Source organism: Macrotis lagotis, chromosome 1, assembly GCF_037893015.1.
Source record: "Macrotis lagotis isolate mMagLag1 chromosome 1, bilby.v1.9.chrom.fasta, whole genome shotgun sequence".
Lineage (NCBI taxonomy): Eukaryota > Metazoa > Chordata > Mammalia > Peramelemorphia > Peramelidae > Macrotis > Macrotis lagotis.
The window spans coordinates 781,609,079-781,632,618 of record NC_133658.1 but is presented as its reverse complement, the minus strand read 5'-3'; the positions used below and the strand labels follow the sequence as shown (position 1 = coordinate 781,632,618).

General features: G+C 33.2%; 1 protein-coding gene across 3 annotated transcripts in view; it reads left to right on the top strand.

The window, feature by feature from the left end:
- Window positions 1–23,540, top strand: part of GUCY1A2 (guanylate cyclase 1 soluble subunit alpha 2) — a 406,888-nt gene that overhangs the window by 312,491 nt on the left and 70,857 nt on the right. The window contains exon 7 of one of the 3 annotated variants that reach the window (XM_074216598.1): window positions 307–6,485. The exons of the other annotated variants lie outside the window; for them this stretch is intronic. Within the exon in view, the coding sequence (XP_074072699.1) occupies window positions 307–384 (78 nt within the window). The 3' untranslated portion in view covers window positions 385–6,485. Of the gene's footprint in view, window positions 1–306; window positions 6,486–23,540 lie in introns of those variants that run through there. 3 annotated transcript variants of the gene reach the window in all.

The window sequence follows — 23,540 nt, the reverse complement described above, 5'->3', positions numbered from 1 at the left end:
TCCTGGGACCTTCATCTTATCGAAGATATATTCATTTATAAGACACAGAGTTCTAGAGAAATGAGTGTCTTATGCAAAGTCACAGAACATTTTCCTGATAGAGCTAGGAATAAAAACAGGTGTCCTACATCATAATTAATTTTCCCCTCTATTCCAAGTTGTTGAATGAAAGATGACTTTTCTTGACTTAACTTTATATTACAAAAAATGTCTCATTGCACAAATGTAGAAGTGTCAGAGCCCCAAATATCATCCCTATGTGATAAAAATAAATATACTGGTATGATTTATCATTTTCTTCTCCAGATTATTTTACCAATGAGGAAACTGAGGCAAACACTGTTACATGACTTCCCCTGGATCATACAGTTAGTAAGTATCTGAAGCCAGATTTGAAATCAGGAAAATGAGTCTTCACTCCATGTCTAGCATTCTAACCACCATGTCAGTTAGTGACCTGAAAAAATCATAATATACTTCTAAAGTCGGGTTGGAGTTTTTATTTTTGTTTTTGTTTCTGAAATTTATTGTGATTTGGGGTTGTTGTTGTAGGATATTGTAAAGTTTATGACCTATATTCTTCCCTTTTAGAAGCATGGTCTAATACTATGAAGTCTCCTTTTGGCTTTAAGTGCCTTTCACTAGAGTATTTAGAAACCCAAGTGAATCTTTTATTATTTTTTATATGAAAATCATTTTGAATTAATTATGAAGGTACCAAGAACTACATTTAATGGTATCAGTGAAAATATTGGCATATTGCTCTTGACAGGTAATTCCAGCTTCTTTATTTCCTGATCAATTCAACTATGTGATACTGTAGAAAGAACATAGACTAATGAGTCAGGGGACCTAGGTTCAAGTCCCATTTCTGATACTCTTGGTGGGTCACTTACCTTTACTAGGTCTCAGATTTTAATCTCTCACATGAGGGGATTGGTACCTGAGGTTTCTTCCAGTCTAGATTTATGATTTTTTGATCTTATAAACCTTAAAGCTTAGGAGCAGACTAATAGAAATAGAATTTAAGCTCTAAGAATGATTGTTTCATTTTTATGAATGTATGTTAATATCCTCAGTGTATAACAGTACTTAGAATATAGTAGTTATTTAATAAATGTTTGTTGATTAATTGATAGTGGATAGGGAGTCAGCTTAGATGTCAGGTACATTTTGGTTCATTACAATTTTTTTTAGGTTTTCTTTTTTCAAGGCAATGGGGTTAAGTGGCTTGCCCAAGGCCACACAGCTAGGTAATTATTAAATGTCTGAGACCGGATTTGAACTCAGGTACTCTTGACTCCAGGGCTGGTGCTCTATCCACTGCACCTCCTAATTTCCCCTCATACCACTTTTAACTTGTATTTGATTATGTGATCTGGACAAGTCATGTAATTTCTCAGAACCTCCAGACAAATCTCTAAGATAATAAATTGGAGAGATGTTGCTACTTAACTTTGGTTAGAAGAGTTTCCTCAATAAGAGATTCCTTGCATCACTGAAGTCACAGCTCTGTGGATGCCACTAAAGGTTACAGTTGTATAGAATGATTATTATGTGAAAGAAGAGAAAAAAAGAACTCTATTGGTAGTCTGCTGATCACAGATGCTCTGGTAGTCCCTAGAAGAAAACTTCCTTTGGGAAGGGAGATTATGAATGAGTCAGTATAAATGTGCCAAAATATATGTCCAATATATTTGAACCTTATAGCTGAATGAGTAATTGGAAATTAGTCAGCATCAAACTGTACATATGGATCTAATTTTATAATTTTGAGATTGATTACACTATAGAAAGAACATCTTGTCATGTTCTTTCATGCTCCATATCTATAGATTCAATCCCTAAGCCTCTGAATTTACATCAAAGGTATGATATTAATGAACCCATTTCAGATTCATTTTCTAATGATTTTATGCTGTGACTACTTGAGAGGTTCATTTGGTCACTTTTGATACATATATGTTTGCATTTTGTGAGAGAGAAAGGGTCTCCTCTAATTGTAAATAAAATAATCATTGGATTAGCTTTCATTTGGGTAAGGATGACTTGTGAGGGGCACCTAGGTGGCACAATGGGTAGAGTACCAGCCCTGGAGTCAGAAAGACCTGAGTTCAAATGTGATCTCAGACACTTAATAATTGGCTAGCTGTGTGACCTTGGGCAAAAAAAAGAATGACTTGTGAGATTTGATTTTTCTTAATACTCTTTTATTAGTAACAATGTAATTAGAGTTAATCTATATCATTTTCTCACATTTAAATTAGAGAACCACAAATACACCACTCATTGGGGTATGAGGTTATTCCCATTATTTTATTTAACATGCAATCAATTCATGTTATTTCTTTATAAAAGCAGTATTATTCAGTAGAATAATACTTCCTTTGGTGAGGAAGTTAACTAGGCATCATCTTTTCCTTTTAATATTAGCTACGTGATTAAATTCCTTATCTAAAGGTTTATATGAAAAAGTAAAACTTTAGTAAAATGCTTTTATTTTTTTATTTACAAGTCAGCAATATGATAAGCAAATTTGACCAGTTGTCTGATATGTTCATAACTCAGGAAAACTTTAAAAATTATTTCATAGAGAATAGTTAAACATTAAAAAGGCGCAATGTTTTAATAAAGAATATAAATTTTTTATAAAGAATGACACTAAGTAGAGAAGACAAAAGAATTATTCTGAAATAAAGACAATGTAAAAATTAAGCTGTAAGTGCAAATTTAATTATGGAGGGTTTTAGATTTGGGTAAAACATTGAATTTAACTTCAGTTGTCTGTTAATTCAAATGACTTTGGGAAAGGCAATATATCCTGAGAAAACAACATAGCTAATGTTTTTTTCTTTATCATTGATACAACATGTCCACTCCATTTCTCCTTTAGGTTTGCATTTCTGTACTTCAATAAGTTTCTCAATCGTTCTGAACCGGTTTCCTCAAGTATAAAATGATGGGTCTATAATACTTAACATCTAAAGAAAAGCTTCTTCCTCAAAATCTATTATTCTTTTACTTTTATCAGTATTATATATTAAGAAACTCTGAAAAAGATGTCTTGATACCAAGCTAATGAAAACTAGAGATCTGAAAAGTGAGATACAAGTCAATCCAGGAGAGACTATACCCAATAGATAAATGTAAGATTCTTAAAATATGTCAAGAAAGAATAAAAACTGAAGGATTTGAACTTGAATCTAGGGATCAAATTAAAACAAAAGAGGAAGGAGATATTAACAGATATCTAGAACTTCTCTATTCAAGGTTTATTATTCATCTATTTTATTTCATTTAGCAACATTTTTTTTAAATCATTTTGAATCTAAACTTGATATGTTTTCCAATTGCAAGTTAAATTGCCTAGGAAAAATGTTAGACTGTGGTTTTATAATAAAACCTGGGAAGAGGGGTAGCTAGGTGGCACAGTGAGTGGCACTTGCCTCAGACCCTTGATACTTACTAGCTATGTGACCTTGGACAAGTCACTTTCAAAATAAAAAAATAAATGGGAAGAGTTCATATTTTGCTATTCCATATTATTATTGTTAGTATCACTGATATGGATTTCTACAAACTTCCTTTATCAGAATGTTTAAATTGTATGAATGAACTTGTCTTTTTTCTTCTCCCATGAAGCATGACACACAAACACCAAGGTAGATTTGAGGTTGATCTTTGATTGATATTTTGGGATATGATATGTGAAAGGTTCTCAGACATTCATACTGTATTATAAAATCTGCCTGCATATATATTGAAGAACTTTTAGGAATTGATATGTTGAGGAGTTTCTGATCTTATGAATAGTGAATTTTTCTTTTGGATTTAATACTATAAGGGATTTTTTTTCAGTCACAGATTTAAATAAACACCACCACAGTATGCTATTAAAAATTTAGCAATGTTCTAAAGGAGAAGTGATGACCAATTTTTTCTAGCACAGTTTTGGAAAAATGGCATATTCTACTTTTCTGTCAAAACCAAGTCCTTTGAGGTGAAGGCTGAAGGATAGGATTAGAGGAAGGATTTTATAGGATCTCAGATCTGTCAGGTGGATATGAAAGGAAGAAGCAGGGAAAGTTGCTTTCACTTGACAAAATGATTGATTTTTCTAGGGGGAAGGGGGTATCCAGTAAGTAAATTATTCTGACCCCAAAGTTTCAAATATCATTTCTCCTCTCATTTCTAACCCTTATTGGAACCCCTCACAGCATTTCCTTTCAAATAAAACAGGTTCATTCATTTCATTTAGTATGATCATTTAAGAATGCTCATTTAAGGATTGAATTTGGAGATCAAATAAAAGAAGCTAGGAAATAATACAGAATCAAGATACATATTTTCTAGTCAAGTATTAGTATTCATTTATCTTATTGCTGTTTTTGCAGCATCTTTTGTCATTTTGAATCTAAACTTGAGGTACTATTACATTTTATAATTGCAACTTAAATTGACTAGGAAATGTTACTTATAATAATAAGTAATAAGTGGAAAAGCTAATAATTTGCTATTCTATATTGTTATTATTAGTATCATTGTTGTAGCTGTAAAAATATTAAATGATGTACATTAAAAGATCCTTAATTTTCCTTATTATTGGATTCCAGGGTCATCCCAGATACAAAGATCTCATCTTAACGTGAATTTAGATAAATTAAATCCTATGCCATAACATATTGTCTGAAACATAAATATTGTTCATGCAGTGCAGAGACACCCCTAATAGCATATTGTTACATCTCTATCTTCATTGCAACTTGGAGCTATAGAGAGGCACTTCAGGAACTTGGAATTAGACTACCTTGAGAGTAGAAACTATATGATTTTCTCTTAGATCATATTATAACCAGGCCTCAGGGGTCCCCTATAATAGGGGACTGTTCATTTTGTCTCCAGAAGGAATATCCACTATGGCATACTTAACAAGTAAACCTCCTGCCTCTGCTTAAGGGCTTCCATTGAGGGAGAACCCTGATATCCTCCAAGGAAGGTCATTTTTTTTTGTCTTCCCTGAGTTTCATTCCTTCAGACTCAACATCACTCATTTCTTGGACTCAAGTTCTTCATCTTCATGTTTTCTATATGTTTTGTAGGTTATAATAGCATTTTAAACTATAATCTCAACATTGACACAATGTTTCATATGTTATTTGACCAGGGCAGACTAAAAAGGAAGCATCACCTCTTAATTCCTCAAAGTTCGATCTCTCTTAATGGAGCCCAAGATCTCATTACCTTTTCTTTTGTCTTTACATAAAGTAGCACATAAACATTTAAACAAAATTATAGGGAGGTCTTTAAGACATCTATGATATAGGATTGCTTGGGTTATGTTAATGCAACCCCATCAATAATCACTAAACCCAATGTTTCTGCAGAGGAATGGAGTTAGGATGGCCATATAGGAAGAACAACAATAGATAATGATGTACAGTGATAATTGTTTGTGCCTTGAGTCCAACATAGTAGCTTTAACTGCCTAGAAACAAACCTGACACACTGGTCCATGTGCTATGGTAATACCATTAATTATGTCAGCATCTTGTCTAGTGTGAACAGTATGAATTGAATTGAATTCCTATGAATTGAAGAAATAGATGAGAAGAGAGAGGGTTACAGATTAACCCTGTTAAATACAATAATGATCATTTGGGCATAGAGTTTGACAGAAGAAGTGACAAATCTTAATATTTTAGTAGCAAAAGAAGGTATACCACTTTAGAACAAATCAGAAATGGAAATTTTTATCTCCTGTAAATGCTTTGATACTAAGGATATGAACTGAAGATATCAATGCTTTTATTATGGATCAGTCATGCCTTGTAAGAAATTTGGAAAAAGATCATACAACTATAGACAGAGGCTTTGTAAAGCTTTTGGTCAATGATATTCTCAGCTCTGAGTAGAATAAAGTATTGTAGATCCTTTACAGGGCAATTGTAAGAAATGACTTTATTCCTAGATTTTATGAGATTATGATTTTATGAGTTTATGAGAGTAAAAATGGATGCTACTAAATTTTGAAGAGGAAAAAAGCTGAACATATCCTAATCTTTGAAAATCCATACTTAATCTCTGAAATACTAGCTAGAAGTCACACAGTGAATAGAGTGCTAGATCTGGAGTCACAAAGACATGAGTTTGAACTGTCATCAGACAATAGTTAGTTGTGTGAACCCCAAGTCACTTAATTTCTGCCTGTCTCAATTTCTTCAGCTATGAAATGGAGCTAATGATATTAATTAGCTTCTAGGTTTGTTGTAAGAGACAAATGAGAAGAATCTATCGCAATGCCTGGTTTACAATAAATCTTTGATTAATGCTTCACCATCCCATATAACAATGAAAGTCAATGGTTTGAATGATTTTTGAAAAGGTCATGAACATGAGAATGGAATTGCAATATATTTTTTTCTGTTTGATAACAGGAATTAGACTACTATATATGATAAATAAGAATGCCTATATGTATATATATATATATATATATATATATATACATGTGAAAATATATATGTGTGTATATATATATATATATATCAAACAAAATTCAAAATTAATAAGAAAAACTATTCCATAGAAATTTGAGTAATGAAGAAACTACATGACATTATCTACCCTCCCCCCACTCCCAACCTTGAGAAAATAGGATGTGGAAGATTTGAAGTTATTTTAGTAGCTTCAAGAATCCCTATGCAACTAAAAACATTAAGTTGGAACAAATGAAAAATAGAAAGTACATGGAATGTGCATCAATGAATGACAGAATGATTGCTTTAAGAGAGGTAACTGAAACTCTAGTATTTTCTCTAAAGTGGAATTTGCAAGTTTAAATAAGTTCCAAAATTACTGTTTCAAATGTTTCATGGAGGCATATGAACTATTAATAAAACATTTTAGCAGATTTTCCTCCAATAGTAGTCTTATATGTATTATCAAAATAAGAAAATGCAAAATGATCTAATTGAACATAGATCTATTCAGTGTTTATGTATAAAACGTTTATGCACAGATGTGTCTTAACATTTACACTTCTTTTTTTGATTACTGAAATGCCTTTAACTCAGTTCTCTACTCATGGCTTAGCATGTGCTACAATTATATAAAATATATATAATCATAGAGAGAAAATTGGAATATTTGATATCCATGTGAAAAACTTTTCTCTATTTGCAGCCTGTCATAAACACAATCATGTCAAAAATGATTGATATTAAATGTGGCATTTTCTAAAGAAATAAATGTTCATGACCCCTGAATAATAACCTCTAAGTCAGAAAAGGCATCATATGAAAACATAATGTTTATTAGATATATGTGAATAATATCAAACAATGGGCTTCACTGACAAAGTATATTAACCAACTACTTCATCTTATGGAAATCTTTACCCAATAATAAAATGTCATTTATAAGAAATAAATGTAAAGTTCTTAATAATGTAAAATTTTGAGGAAGAATAGAGACACAAGTCTATGAATTTGAAAGTCAAATTAAACTAATAGGTGAAAGAAATGCTTACAAATATCTTCTTCAGGTAAGAGGCATTGAATGTAGCAGAAAGGTGAGGTTTTATATGCTAAGAGGTTGGTATTTTTAAATCAGAGCTTAATGAGAATAGCATATGTAGCATTATTAACACCTGTGCAATGTCAATCTTAATACTTCTGACAGATGAAAAATGGAGATTTAAAAAGTTCCCAAATAAAAACTCATGCAATATTCATGAAACATTGTTCTTTACTACAAAGCAGTTATTAAAAGATGAGCACTTCCTTATCAAAAGGGATGAATTTTGATAAATGTTCTCAAAATATAGTATAAATAGATTAAAATTTACTGAAATATTTTGGAACAAATATATATGACCTCATAAAGTAAAAGCAAGGGTTGATAATGAATACTTACCACTTGATCCCTGAAAATGATTTATTTCCAGGTAGAGAACAGGGAACCCTAAGGTCCATGAGTAGAATCACAAACTACTTTATGGGTGATATCAACATGAATTTTACCAGTGATGTATCTAAAATAAGCAGAAAACAAAATTCTGAGTCATTTAGACTTGTTTATAAAACTAAATGGATTTATGTTAGAGATTAAGGCTCAAATTAACAGAGTTGATACCTACAATTACTCAGATGTAATATTAATCTGCAAAGTATTAAAGATCAATGAGTGTTATTAATAGATAGCACCATATCACATACTCACAATATGCATGGAATGAAAATTTCTATCAAATTACAAAGTCCTAGTGTAATAAATCAGAATCATGTGAGAATAGGATGGCACATTTCATCACTATCATCCTATTTTATTATTGGAATTGTTTCAACGGTATTTTTTCCTTGGATACACAGATGTTGAACTTTTATCAAATCACTTAAGTAAAACAAAAAAAGCCCTATAAATTTTATCTACCTATGCAATAATCCTCAGAGAGTTAAATATAAAAATATAATAATAGGATAGCAGTGTCCTTAAAACATTTTTTCTATTAATATTTATCAAAAATGAAAAGACTGATGATAATGTAGATGATGATGATGATGAGAACAATGATGATAATGATGATAATAGTGGTGATGGTGGTGGTGGTGGTGCTGGTGGTGCTGGTGCTGTTAGTAGTGGTGGCAGAAATTGGTTAAGAGCTTTGATTTTATTTATGAAATTAACTCCTGGAATAGATAGATACTGCATCCACCAATGCAAAATTACAATTCATCGTATTTTAAACAGTTAGATGCCTGAAGGATAGATTTATTCATAGTGTCAGATAAAAACATGAACCCAGATCTTTTAAGACATGAACCCAGAAATTGAGCAAAGCTCTCCATCCATTATACCACGATGCCTCTCACACCATTATCAAGATGTAAATATTCCAAATATTTGTATTGTCTTAGAATTAACTGAATAATTTCCCCATAACCCTAAGAACAATGTTGCATCATTATCTTCCTTTTATAAACTAAAAAATGAGGTTCTTAGGAGTATGAGAATATAGATTTAGAATAGAAACAGACTATATAAGCTATATAATCCAATGTTCTCCCATTCAAATAAGGAGACTGTGTATTAGAGATTCAAATAATTTATCCAAATTTACATAGCTACCAAGTATCAGGGTTGAGATTTGAACCAAAATCTTCTAACACCATATCCACTATCCTTTCTATTGTAACACACTGAGGTAGAATGACATAGATAGACAGTAAGCAACAGATTCCCAATATACTGATTTTAAGTATTAGTCTCTCTTCAATATACCATCTTACCTTTCCTGGATTTGAGTTATATGTTGGCATTTCATTTCTCTAAGTGAATTCATAATATTCAATCTATAAAATTCAATAATCTATAGAACTTTTTTAGGAGAATTGTAAATGTGATAGGTAGAATGGCACTCCCTATATGTTATATACATGATTCCCTATATGTTATATACCTGCACAAACATGTTCTATCAGATATACCTTATTCTAGTGTGATGGGGATGACAGAGCCATTGCATGATTTTTTTGCATTTTGTCTGTTGCTAGTATACTGTTATGATAGCTGTCATTTTAAAACATTTTTCCTTCCACAGAGAAAGAGATTTTTCAATATCTCAAGAGTAGAGATCTATTATCGTAATCACCTTTTAGAAAAGAGAAAATTACCTGTAATTTTTGTGCCCTGAAGATATATTATGATAATTCTTTTATTACACCCACCTTACCCTCAAAGTCAGTGTATGTGTATATGCTTTAAACTCTTTTTTGTTCCCTTCTGTTTCTACCTCTGCAATGGTGGAAATTAGGTCTGAAGGATGTGTCAATCCCTCATGCTTATACAAGGGAAAAAGTGTCCTCATCTTCCAGACTGAGTATTTTTATGCTTTCTTTTATTGCCACCTAAAGTATTTAGGCTTTTTCTTTTGTAATATACATCTAGAACAAACAGTGGTCAGCATTTATATCTGGGAAACATAGACCTGGACAGAATGTTCCAAGAAACTTTCAGGGAAAAAAAATGTCTGTTGTTCTTCAGTATACTATATTATGTGGAACTGCAGAAGGATGAATATTTTCTTTTTCTTACCATCTCTATGAAATACTTTCTTCTAAAGGAATTAGAGAACTTTGGAATTGGGCTCTAAATGGTGAAGAAGATATGTATATATATATATATATATATATATATCCATACACATTTCTATATTGTATATGTTTATTTATTATATATTTTCATTTCTATTATTCCATTATTATCTTTATACCATAATGTCTCTATGTATAATGCATATATATTGTATCTATGTATGTGTTTATGTATATATGTATATAAATTATATATATATATATATATATATACCTATTATATAGGTATATAAAAGATATCTGTATAGGTTATTTGAAAAAGTTTTGGTGCAATTTAAAGTCTTTAAATCTCTTTGTATGTACACAGATATGCATAGATGCACAAAGGAACATGTGAGAGGAGAAGCGAAAAAGCGAATAAATATGTAGCTTCAGTAGTGAAATGAATATTCTATTCTTTCTGTTTCTTATCACTTTCCTTTCCTAATCTCTTTTTCTTCCACTCAATGACTCAATTTTTTTGAGTGATGACTTGAATAAGGTGATTCATCAATTCAATTATAAGGAAAGGTAGCTTTAACTGTTGTCATATTAATAACTAATACTCAAAGATAAAATAGTTTATTCATCTCATTAGTTTTTTAAAATTCCTGTGAAGTAGATTATAGGTTATAATGTCCTCATTTTACAGATGAGGAAATTGAGGCACAGAGAGTTTAAGTGATTTGCTCAGTCATATAGATAGTAAGTGTTTTAGAACAGACTTAAATTCAAGTTTTCCTGACTCAAAGTTCAGCATTAGCTCTATTGTCTTTTATAATGTGAAGGCTTTTAAAATGCCTAATAAAAAAGCATAAGTTCCCTCTGAGATCTTTAAGCATAAACTGAATTACCTCTTAGCAGATTTCTTATGAAGGGATTCTTGGACAGGTCTGATTTGGCCTCAAGAACCTTCTCAATACTTAGTTTCTCTGTTGCATTTTCTAGATTTGTTGAATTCTAGAGTGAATCTCTTTGCTGTAAGTGGAGAGTCAAAACTAAGCCTTAGAAAAACTTCAAGGTCATAACAAATTTACTTAATGTTATGATATGTCATCTCTTGCTAACTTGTGATAAGAGGCAGCTTGTGTTCAATTATATTAGTCAGATGGAGTGAATTAGTTCAGCACATGTTCCTGATCATGAAATTTTGGACAGGAAGTAAATTGTGCAGTTGAAACAAACAATAAGTTCTGGTGTTACCCTAAGATAGATATTCCATGGATTTAATGAGCTAGTTTCTTCTACAGAGAGGATAATCAAGGAGGAATTAATTGTACCTCAACTGCATCTTCGTCACACCAAACAAACTATAGAGAGCAATCATTTGATGAAGAAAAAACACATTATTTGAAGTCAGAATATCTGGATTCAAATCCTTACTCTGCCATTTACTTTGTATGACCACTGGCAAATTACTTAGCCTCCCTTAAGTGTCAAGAACCTTATATATAAAATGAGAGAGTTGGACTAGATGACCTGTAGTATTCTATCAAACTCTACATGTATTGTTATTAATAGATTAAAATTAATTATTAATTATTAATCTATTTGTTGAATCTCTTTGAAAAAATATTCTTTTATTAGAATTATATTTTGTTTCCTGCAAACATACTTAAAAATTTAACCTTTGAGTAGATTAAGTTAAGAGACACGAATACTGAAGGTTTTGTACTGGTCCAAAATTATAGCAAAGAAATCTTTATAGACTGACAGGCACTTATATAGATGATGCATCTACAATTCGTCTTCCACACAGATGACAAATTGATATTCCTTAAGCTTAGGTCTGACCATGTCAACTTACCTGCATAAGAAAGTCTAATGATACCCGAATGCCTATTAAACTAAGTGCATACATTTCTGTTTGAAATTCCCAACTAGGATATCTGACTCTAGTCTATCTTTTATGAAATGACGTATTTTCCCAGGCATTATCTTCCAGCAGTATCTACATCAGCCAAATGCTCAACTTTCTCTTCCTTTAGAACATTCTATATCCTCTCTCCATGCTTTTGCATAGGCTGCTATCTATGATTTGTATACACTCATTCCTCAACTCTAGATCTAGTATTCTTCAAGTGTTGTTTCATGTAACTTACTTAAAGTATTCCTTTCCCATTTCCACTAGTTATTTAGAGCCATCCCTTACTCATCCAAAAAAAGTTGTAATTTATATATTTTATATTTGCTTATCAAAGAAAATGTCGTCTTCTTCCCATTTAATACAAGTTCCTTGAAGATAAGTATTCCAATGAGATTCTCTTTTCCTCCTCAAGGCCCAACAGAGTGCTTTGTGTTTAATAAATTATTACTGATTGATATTCCAATCTGGAATTATGATATTCTGAACGAGCTTTAATAATCAGCAATTAACTTCTTTTGAACTAGAACTATGTTCTCTTAGATTGAAGGCAAAATGTGATGGGATGTGAGGTAACTAAAACAATTTTTAAAAGAACTCCCATTGCTTCTTAAATACAAAAGAAATAGGAAATTGTAAAACCTTAAAGTTGAAAGGAACTTTAGAGATTTAGTCTTCTCTCTATGAAAGCTTAAATTATTTCTCAAAGTCATACAGAATCAATGGAAGATCAAAAACTAGTACTCAAATTTCTTGCTTTTTAGACAAGTCCTCTTTTAATTTAATTAAAAATAAAAATACTAGTAAAATGCCTAGACTGTGCAAGGGACTGTTTTGGATGATGTGGATAGAAAGAGGATTGAGACATTCTCAATATCCTAAATGAATCTACAGCCTAATAAAGAAATTAAAATATGGACTGGTAACTGTGATTCAGAACTAATGATGTTACATTGAAAAGCAATTCTAAAGACATTTACTAATCAAATTAATGGGGGAATTGGCAAAGGTAGTTATTTTGAGTATTTTTCCTCCTAGAAAGTCATCCTTTAGAGTAAAGAATATATTTTAAGAAAAAAAGGAAGAAGAAAAAAATCAGGAAAACTAAGCAAAACCATGAAAATAAATATAGTGTTTCCATACCATCTCTTAAAAGGAAAAAAAGGAGAGATAATCTTCTCATTTCTTTTTGGAATCAGAATTGTTCTCATAAATTTCCATCATTCTTTCTGAAGCATTTTTTTGATTCTTGAACCTTTCATTTACACTGCTGTGGTCACTATAGATATATATTAATTTTGTTTTTGTTTTTGTTTTGATTATTTCACTCCATGAATCTAGTAAATCTCTCCATACTTTTCAGTAGTCATCATACTCATTGCTTTTTATTGCATAATAAATATTACCTTATATTTCTGTAAAGCAATTTTTTAGCTACTCCCCACTCAATATGCATCTTCTTTGTTTTTGTCTTTTTGCTTCCATAAGATATGCTACTATAAAATTTTCGGTATATTTTTAAATTTCCTTTCTTTTTAAAAATAATTTTTATTAATGATTCCTGATATAAATTAGCAGAATATCCCCCTGCACCTCTCTCTTTCCAGAGAGTCATTCAATAAAACAAATAGCATTTTTCCAAAGACAGAAAATAAAAAAGAGGAAAAAATCAACATAATCAATCAATATATCCCCCAAATTCTGAAAAATATGTGCAATTGTCAAAATCATGAACCTTTCACATCTTTTCCTGTGTATCATACATTCTAAACAAAATTCTCTGAAATTTATTTGTGTGGAGACGTTTTCATTTTACAATGTTGTTTTTCTTTATATTGTTTTCTTGACTGTTTACTTCACTATGCATCAGTTCATGGAATCTTTCTATGCTTTTCTGTATTCACCATATTCATTGTTTATTCGATACATTTGTGTACCTTTTTTTTTAGCATTCCTTTACTGGTGGGTATCTATTTTCAATTCTTTGTTCTTACAAAAATGCAGATTGCTTGTTTATAATATATATATATATATATATTTGGGATTAGTTTTATCAATAATCCCTTTGGTGTATAAACCCATTATGACCATATTATGCTTTATTTGCATAATTCCAAATGTTTCCCAAATGGTTGCATTGATCCATAATCTCATCAACAATGTATGTGCTGGTGTGCTTACCTACTCATAACATTTCATCAACTTACAATTGCCCCTTTTAGTTACCTTTGCCAATTTGGTAATTTCTGTTAAAATGATTGAGGTAAAATATTAGTTGTTTTGCTGTTCATTTCTCTTGTTAATGTTTTGGAGTTTTATTTCTTGTGGTTGTTAAAAATTTGTAATTCTTTTAAGAACTGTTTATACATATCCCATAACCATTCATTTATTTGAAGAATGGCTTTATCATTTTCACTTCTACTTGACTTTTATTTTCACATTTGTTTCTTGATGTACATTTAGAAAGAAATACCTTGCCTTTCATTTATTGTTTTATCTTTGTTGTTGGCCTTGTGTTTACTCTTCTTGCATTCTTGTTGTCTAAGTTTATTGGAAAGCAAATTTATTTTAGGTCTTATTTTCATTCTATGTATATTTTCAACACCTATTTTTATTGAATATTCATATTTTTCACAATCAGAGGAAAGATATGAATCTAGATCATCTCTAGTATTTAAAATTGAGCATTTTTTAAACATGCCACACTTGCCACTTCTGATCTTTATCAAATCCCAATACACCTTCTGTCAAACTATTTAACTTCTTACTTTCCCATTGAGGAGAATTTTCCTTGGAGAGGTTATCATTTTTTATTGCCAACATTTACAAGGATAGTTCTACTCAGATTTTACTGTGTAGAATTTTCCTGTTCCTTTATGTTATTTTAGAAATGTGAGAAGTATTGTTGTACAGTAGGTTTGCATTCAGAAGACATACTCTGATCCTTATTACCTGTTTGACCTTGAGCAAATCTCTAAGTTTTACTGAGTGTTGATTTCTTCATTTATGAAATGATGAGGTTGAATTAGATGGCCTTTGAGGTCCTTTTGACTCTAAATCTGTATTCTTTTTTTTAAATTTATTTTTTATTCTCATTTTGTACAAATGTTTTTCTTTACATTAATAAGATATACTTGTTTACAAGTAAACAAACTACCCCTTCCCCCCATTGAATATAGATAGACTTCCTTGGGCAAAAAAAGTAAAGGGGGGAGAAAAAAATTAAAATTAAAAAAAATCAATAGTAATAATTGTAGGTATGGCCAGGTGGTGCAATGGATGAAGCATCAGCCCTAGAGCCACGAGCACCTAAGTCCATATCCAGCCTCGTAAACCCAATAATCACCCAGCCATGTGGCATGCAAGCCACCCGATCCTCACTGCCCTGCAAAAACCAAAAAAAAAGAAAAAAAATACCCAAAATGAAATAGAATAGTAATAATAGTAGGGGTGGCTGGGTGGCAGACAGAGCATTGGCCCTTGAGCCAGGAGCACCTGGGTCCGAATCCGGCAACAGACATCCAATGATCACCCTGCTATGTGGCCCCAGGCAGGCCACCCAGCCCCACTTGCCCTGCACCCTCCCCCAAATAATAATAACAAAAAATGTGTTTCAGTCTTTGTTCCAACACCATCAACTCTGTTGTGAGTGGATCACATTCTTTATGATAAGTCCATCACAAAAGTTACTTCCATATTTTTCCAATGTTGTCATTGCTGATCGCAACTCCCTCCTTTCTTATTTCTCCACTACCAGGTACTATATTTTCTCTCTCCTTTTACTCTGACTCTGCTGTGGGGTTGTTGAGTGGTGCAACAGACAGATCCCTGGCCCTGGGGCCAAGAAGCCCTGAGCCCCCATACCACCCCTTAGGCTCAGAATCCACCTGGCCCTATGGTCCTGGGCAGGCCATCCAATACCAGTCCCTTGCAAGAAGTAAAAAAAGAAAATGTATTATATCTGATCACTGTCCCCCCATGGTCCATCCTCTCCTCCTTTATTTACATCCCCACCCCTTCCCCCTGCTCCCCCCCTCCTTCTTACTCCAGTTGTATTTACCCCATTGAGTATATTTGCTGTTTCCTCTCCTAGCCATCTCTGATGAGAGCAAAGGTTCCCTCATTCCCCCTTGCCTCCCCCCTTCCATATCATTGCAATAGCTCAATGTAATAAAAAAAATCTTATTATGTTAAATAGCTTGTACTATTCCCCCTCTCGTTTTTCTTTCTCCCATTCTATTTCCCTTTTTTTCTTATTGACTCCATTTTTACACCATATTTTATCTTCAAATTCAGCTTTCTCCTGTGCTTCAACTATAAAAGCTACCTCTACCTGCTCTATTAACTGAGATGGTTCATATGAATATTATCAGTATCATTTTTCTATACATGCAGTTCATCCTCATTAAGTCCCTCATATTTCCCCCCCTCTCCTCCAATCTCCATGCTTCACCTGAGTCCTGCATCTGAAGATCAAACCTTCTGTTCAGCTCTGGCCATTCCAAAAGGAACCTTTGAAATTCCCCTGGTTCATTGAAAGTCCATCTTTTTCCCTGGAAGAGGACATTCAGCCTTGCTGGGTAGTTCATTCTTGGCTGCATTCTAAGCTCTTTTGCCTTCTGGTATGTTGTATTCCAAGCCCTACGAGCTTCCAATGTAGCTGCTGCTAAGTCCTGTGTGATCCTGACTGCAGCTCCACGATATTTGAACTATGTCCTTCTGGCTGCTTGTAATATTTTCTCTTTGACTTGGGAGTTCTGGAACTTGGCTATAATATTCCTGGGGGTTGGTTTTTTGGGATCTCTTTCTCTGGGGGATCGGTGGATTCTCTCCATTTCTATTTTGCCCTCTGCTTCTAGAACATCAGGGCAATTTTCCTGTAGTAATTCTTTGAAAATGATGTCAAGGCTCTTTTCCTGATCATGACTTTCAGGTATTCCAATAATTTTCAAATTATCTTTCCTAAGTCTGTTTTCCATATCACTTATTTTTTACAATGAGATATTTCACATTTTCTTCTAATTTTTCATTTTTTTGGTTTTGAAGTATTGATTCCTGATTTCTGTTAAATTCATCAATCTCCCTGAATTCTATTCTTTGTCTGAAGGATTTATTCTCCTCAGAGAGTATTCTTATCTCTTTTTCCATCTGGCCAATTTTGCTTTTTAAAGCATTCTTCTCCTCAATAACTTTTTGAACTGTTTTATCCATTTGACCTAAGCTGGTTTTTAGCATGCTATTTTCTTCAGCATTTTTTTGGATTTCCTTGACTAAGCGGCTGACTTCATTTTCATGTTTTTCCTGCATCTCTCTCCTTTCTTTTCCTCATTTTTCTTCTAACTCCCTCATTTGATTTTCAAAGTCTTTTTTTGAGCTCTATCATAGCCTGAGCCCAATTTCTGTTTTTTCTTGGAGTCTTTAGATGCAGGAGCTTGTGCTTCCTCATCTTCAGACTGAGTATTTTGATCCTTCTTGAGCTCATTTGCAAAATATTTCTCAATGGTCTTCCTCTTGTTTCTTTGTTCATTTTCCCAGCCTAAGCCTGTGTTTTGGGGGTGCTTCCTGACCTTTTGGGACACTCCCACAAGGGTCTCAGTGTGTGAGGTTCTGTCCTCCCTCCTGGTCTGTGAATGACCATAAGCGCCCCCCTCTGCCACGGGGCTGAGGTGGGGGGGCCCTGCTGTTCTATGGGGGGGGGGGCCTAGACTGCGATCAGGATCTGAATGTGGTCAGAGCTCCAGAGACCTGTTCCAGCTGCAGAGGACAGAGCTCTGCAGTCTCTCTCTCTCTCCACTCCCGTCCCTCAGCTCAATGGGCTCATGCCCTGGGGGCTCTGCCTGCTTCTGTTTCTGGCTCTGGGCTGCCAAAAGACCAGGCTGCTGGCTGTGTACCCTGAGGGCTGGGCTCCACATGCTTGCTCTGGCAGAGGTCCCCCGCTGTTCCCCCACTTTGTGCCAGTGCTCCCCGGGGTGCAGCTCAGGAGACTCCCCAGCTTCTGGGAGCTGAGTCTCCCAGCGCCCTGGGGCTGCCTCCGGGAGGCTGAAGTTCTTTGGCTCTGGCGGGCCACCCCTCTTCTGGGCCTCCCCTCCAACCCCGGGGAGCAGAGCCTTTCTGCTCTTTTCCAGGTTACCTTGAGTAGGAGAACTGCCTCACTGGGTCCCTTTGTGGGTTCTGTCTCTTGAAAGTTTAGTTAAAGTCCTTAGCTGATAAGTTTTTATCAGAGAGCTCCTAAGACTCAATCCCTTCATGTCGCCATCTTCTAAATCTGTGTTCTAATGCTAGTTATTATTATTATGAGAGATACCATACTTGAATGGATCCATGATTTTTTCCTGATACTCTAAGCATGGGTGCACAAATAATAACTCATCTGTATTTTTTGTCCTACACTTTCATGAATGCAAAACACAGATGGATGAACTTCAAACTGAAACAGCTAGGTGGCACAGTTGGTATAGTGCCAGGCCTGGAGTCAGGGAGTCTTCCTGAATTCAAATCTGGTTTCAGACATTAACTAGCTTTGTGATCCTGGAAAAATCACCCATTCATTTGCCTTAAAACAAATTAAAGATGGGAATGGCAAACCATCCCCAGTGCCTTTGCCAAGAAAACGCCAAATGTGGTTACACAGAGTCAGATATAGCTGAAATGATTCCACAACAACAATCATAACAAAGCACTTCCATGTTCTCCCATAGAAGCTCCTATAGAATTAGAATAGTATTCAATACCGAAACACTTCTAATGTCTTCTCCTCTTTTCTTATATTTTGTGAAGGATAACAATAATGCAATGTATTCTAGATGTTTGTGTCTTTAACCATAGTCTTCATGAAAACAACAGCTATCCTCAGAAATTTGTATTAGGCCCAATTCTAAGCATAGTATATCACAGACCACAGAAACTTAATAAATGATGTTTAGATTAATTAATGTTAGACTAAAATTGTTTCTTCAGAGAAAGGGGTCTCTTTTCTATCATAAAATTTCCCAGCCACCTTATAGTTTTTTTTTTAAAATATGCCACAAGAGGTTGCCAATTATAGATTGACAGAATAGACTTGTATTAGAGATTAACATCCATAAATATCTCTGACAATTTTGTTTTATAATGTTCAACCTTGAAATGTCTGCTTCTTGGTTCATTTGGCATTCTATGATGCCTATTAGAACAGGAAAGGAGAAGCATCCATTTGGTGCAAGCAAGTACTTGATGAGGATGCTGTAGTGGTACTTCCCTATGCTACAGCTTATGAATATGAGTGGTTAATTAGAGACAGCATTAAAGAGAACTTGAGACTAATCTGCTTGTTTACCATTTCTCTGGGCCAAAAGACAGTGATGAAGTCTAATGAGGAACACATAGTATAGTGGTCTAATAAAATGGCCAATAAGCAACAATCTATTTTTCAATTAGGAGAAAACCAATTAACCAAATCTTTATTTTTTTCAGTTAAGCATTAGAAATTCCATTCCCCCCCCCTTATGGTGCAATGTGCATTATATAAAATTCATTGTGGCATTTAAACAGACTCTATCTCAGGTGCCATTAAACACCAAAGATTAAAATTTCTGAACACATATATTGTAAAAAATTTGGCAGATGTTTGTCCCTTTCACTAGGGACTATTATGGAAATTTATGTTCCTTTTAAATTATTGATTATTACTTCTTTGTATTTCATGCCTAAATTTGTTGAACAGTAGTGAATCAAATTTGTTGTTTTTTCGTTAAGTCTGATCATTCATGTTTCTGAAATATTTTTTAAAGTAACATTAAAACCCTTGAAAGGCAGTCTTAGCAGAATGAAAAAAAGCTGGCATCAGCATCAAGAAAAACCTATATTTTAAATCCATCTACTTATGTCCACAGGTGCAAGACATATAATCTCTTGATGTCTTAGGCAGTACTCTAAGATTGCAATTTACCAAGGAATTGCTAATTTGCAATGGTAGAGGGGCAGTGAAACATGGGATGCTCTATCAACCAGGAATTTATCACATTGAAAAAAATCACAGGGCTAGAGTTTTTTTTTTTTTTTTTAAAGGAAGCATCTATACATTGGGGTATAAGGATAATAATTCTCTATTCAAGTGAACTGATGGTAGTATGACTTAAAATTTACTATTTGGAAGACATAAATAACCTAATTATATCATCTAATTTCTCTTCCTTTTGGAATGTAATCTTCTTGAATAGAGGAACTGTTTTGGTTTTGTCTTTTATGTCTAGTTCCTTTGTATACAGCATCCACAGAAGCTTACCTGATTGCTTTTTGCATTAATAGAGATTTAAGAGAATTTGGCAGTCCTAAAGTTTACCCCCCCCAGTTTAGATATTGGACATAAATTCAAAAACAAGCATTGTCAATTAAATGCATTACAGTAATTAGTTGGTTTTATACAAACTAAAGAGAGTTAAACTTTTTTTTTACATTTAGAAAATCTTTAGATTCTTGTTCTTGAACATGTGTTCTTATCCAACTGAATGGCATTGTACTCTGAAACATCTATGTGGTAAACACACCATAGCACTGGACTTAGAGGCTTTCCCAATCAAGTACTTCCTGAAATATACCTTTTCTTGAGATCTAAGGTAATGGGAGAAACAAAATGGGAGAATGGACATCCACAAAGCAAATCCTAGTGATAATTTAAAGCAACATTTATTCTGTCAGCCACACAGGGAGACAATTATTGCAAGAGGAGATTCCTAAGTTTCTCAATCATCTTTAGTATCATTTTCAAATTTGAGGGCTAGGAAAGAATATTTGTGTTACATAATGCAATGATGTGTGGAAGATGAAGTTAATGCATAGTTTAATAATGCTACACATTGCACAACTTTGTTCTCAGTATTTCATTTTTGACCTAGTTTCTCATTTAGAACATGATTCATCTTGGGTTGGGGGTGGATTTTTTTTCCAACCTGGAACTTAAAACAAAAGAAAGTAAAACTTGAAATGACCAGTTTTCTCCATGATTTATTGAAATTTACTGGAAGATTATTTCTTTCTCTTGGCATTTCCACAGGTCTCATAAAACTGGTAACTTGATGATGTACAAATTTTGTTAAAGGAGCATTAAAAACTAGTACACTAAACTCTCTCTCTCTCTATCTCTCTCTCTCTCTCTCTCTCTCTCTCTCTCTCTCTCTCTCTCTCTCCTTTTAAAGGTAAAAGCTGGGAATTCCCGTAAATTATTAAACTGGTTTCAGTTTCTTGATACATTGATAATGGTGTGACCCTGAGGAAGTCACTTATTTAATTTTTCAGTTCCCTGGGGAACTAATTAAAACTATTAGTTTCTGAGAAGCTGCCAACCTTCTTTGATAGAGGGAATTTTCTTACCCAGGAGTTCTCCATGTCAATAAAATCTCAGGTCTAGTTACTATTCTCTATTATTAAAATAAAAAATAAGAAACTCTGAAGAGGATAATCTCACCAAAGTACTTAAAATATATTTCTTTTAAGAAAAATATCATTGAGAAAATAATGTAGATATGTCAGATAAATGACTTATCTTTTTCTATTGTCTTTATCTTTAAAGTGCATTGTAATAAAGTTTACAATATGATAGGATACCAAAGAAAAAGAAAAGTTTTATTAAAAGTCAACAATTACTGAACAGTAAGGAAACAGGATGTGTGTTGCATAGTTCCTTTGTGAATGACAAACTGATTGTAACAAGTTCAGCTGATCAACATTGTCAAATGTTAAAATGTCTTTAATGTGTTAAAACTGGATTGTAGATTCATCAATCAATTATCCTATGTAAGATTTAATTGAAGTTGATGTGTTTGATTGTGATATTGGTGAATATTCTGATAGAATGGTGATACTCTGATATTTATATTAATTATCTATAACTAAAATATTAATTTGTACTTGATTTGTCATTGCCAATACTATAACCATCACCACTGTTTTTTTTTCATCTGAATCTATGGTTTTAGCATCAAATTCAATACTGTAAGACATTTATTTGATGACTATCTTTAGGTGATAGTATAACATTCATTTCAGCTGAATAAAATTAGATCATTTCCAGGTTTCCCAAAAGGAAATTCAAAACACTCTTGATTTTGTCAGGTTTCTTTGAATAGAGCAATTTTTGACCATGAACAAAGCACTTACCCTTCCTGATCTTTAGTTTTCTCATCTCTTAATTAAGGGAGTTGAACTATAGGACTGCCAAGTTCTCTTCTACCTCTAATAATATGTCTCTATGCAAAAAGCATTTAGTTAGCTTCAGCTAGTGCTGATACAAAGAAGCTGATCATATACAAAGCCAAAACCAAAGCAGTTTCTGTCCTCGAGGGTGTTGCATTCTAAAAGGAAGAAAAGATTGATGAAAGATTATAGAAAGAAAAATAGAAAAAATCATATATAAACATACAGATAGAAAGATAGGTAAATAATAAGTCGATGGATAAGAGAGAAAAATATATGAAAGATAGACAGACAAAATAAATACAATACAGTTTTAAGATATTCTATTTACAGTAGCAACCTGAGTAGAGGGAAGGTGGCAGAGCAGGGAAGGCCTCATGCAACAGGCAGGGTTTGGACTGGTTTTTGAAGAAAGCAAATGAGTTTTAAGGAGCACTAGTGAAGAAGATAATTTCAGTCCCAGTGACAGTCAATACTAAGATTTAAATGTTTCTTTTCCAAACATTTTAGTCAGTAATAGCTTCTCATCATTTGCCTGGTATCCACATTTCAGTCTTTTGGAGCTTCTGGTTTATTTACTTGTCATGTTTTGTTTGTTTTATAAGATTTACATTTATTTCTGGGTTCTCCACTCATAAGATTGTTCAGTCTTTCAGTTCTTTCTCTACAAAGGCTTTCATATCAAATATTTTATATATTTATCAACATATACAGGTAAATAATGCTATAGACTCCTCACTTAGCTCCCTTTTTCCAGTTTTCATTAAACATGATTTTAATAATGTCACCTCTCTGCTCAAGAATCTGCAAAAGTTCCCTGTTGTCTAGTAAAATTCAAACTCTAACACCAAAAATCTATCCATCAAGTATCCCTTTTTCTTATGTTCTCTTTATCTTTCTTACTTTATGTCTGTTTCCATAAAATGAGTCAGGTTTGATGGGAGGTGAAGATAGCAAGACAAGGGGAAAAAGGAGAAAAAAGAAGAGGCCTGATCAGTTGAATACCATACTTCCAAGTCCATGCTTAGGAGTTGTAGTTGGATTTATAGGTAGTTATGAGAGGAGAAAATTGATGCACATGATTTCAATGCTTTGAATACAGACAAGAATAGAGGAGACAGAAAAGTTGGTGTTTATTTCCTTAAGAAGGATTTAAATTTTTCTTAAATTTTTATTTAAACCTCTTGTTTTTATATTACTCAAACTTCTTGATATAGCATTCCCTTTCCAGGAACTAAGCCCTTATAACAAATAATAAAAAATTTTTTAGCAAAACTCTTCAAAACATCAAAAAATATGACATATTTACTGTGCCACCTCTGCACAGGAGCCCTCTCATAAACTTTGATGATATTCTTTGAAATAAGCTTGATTAT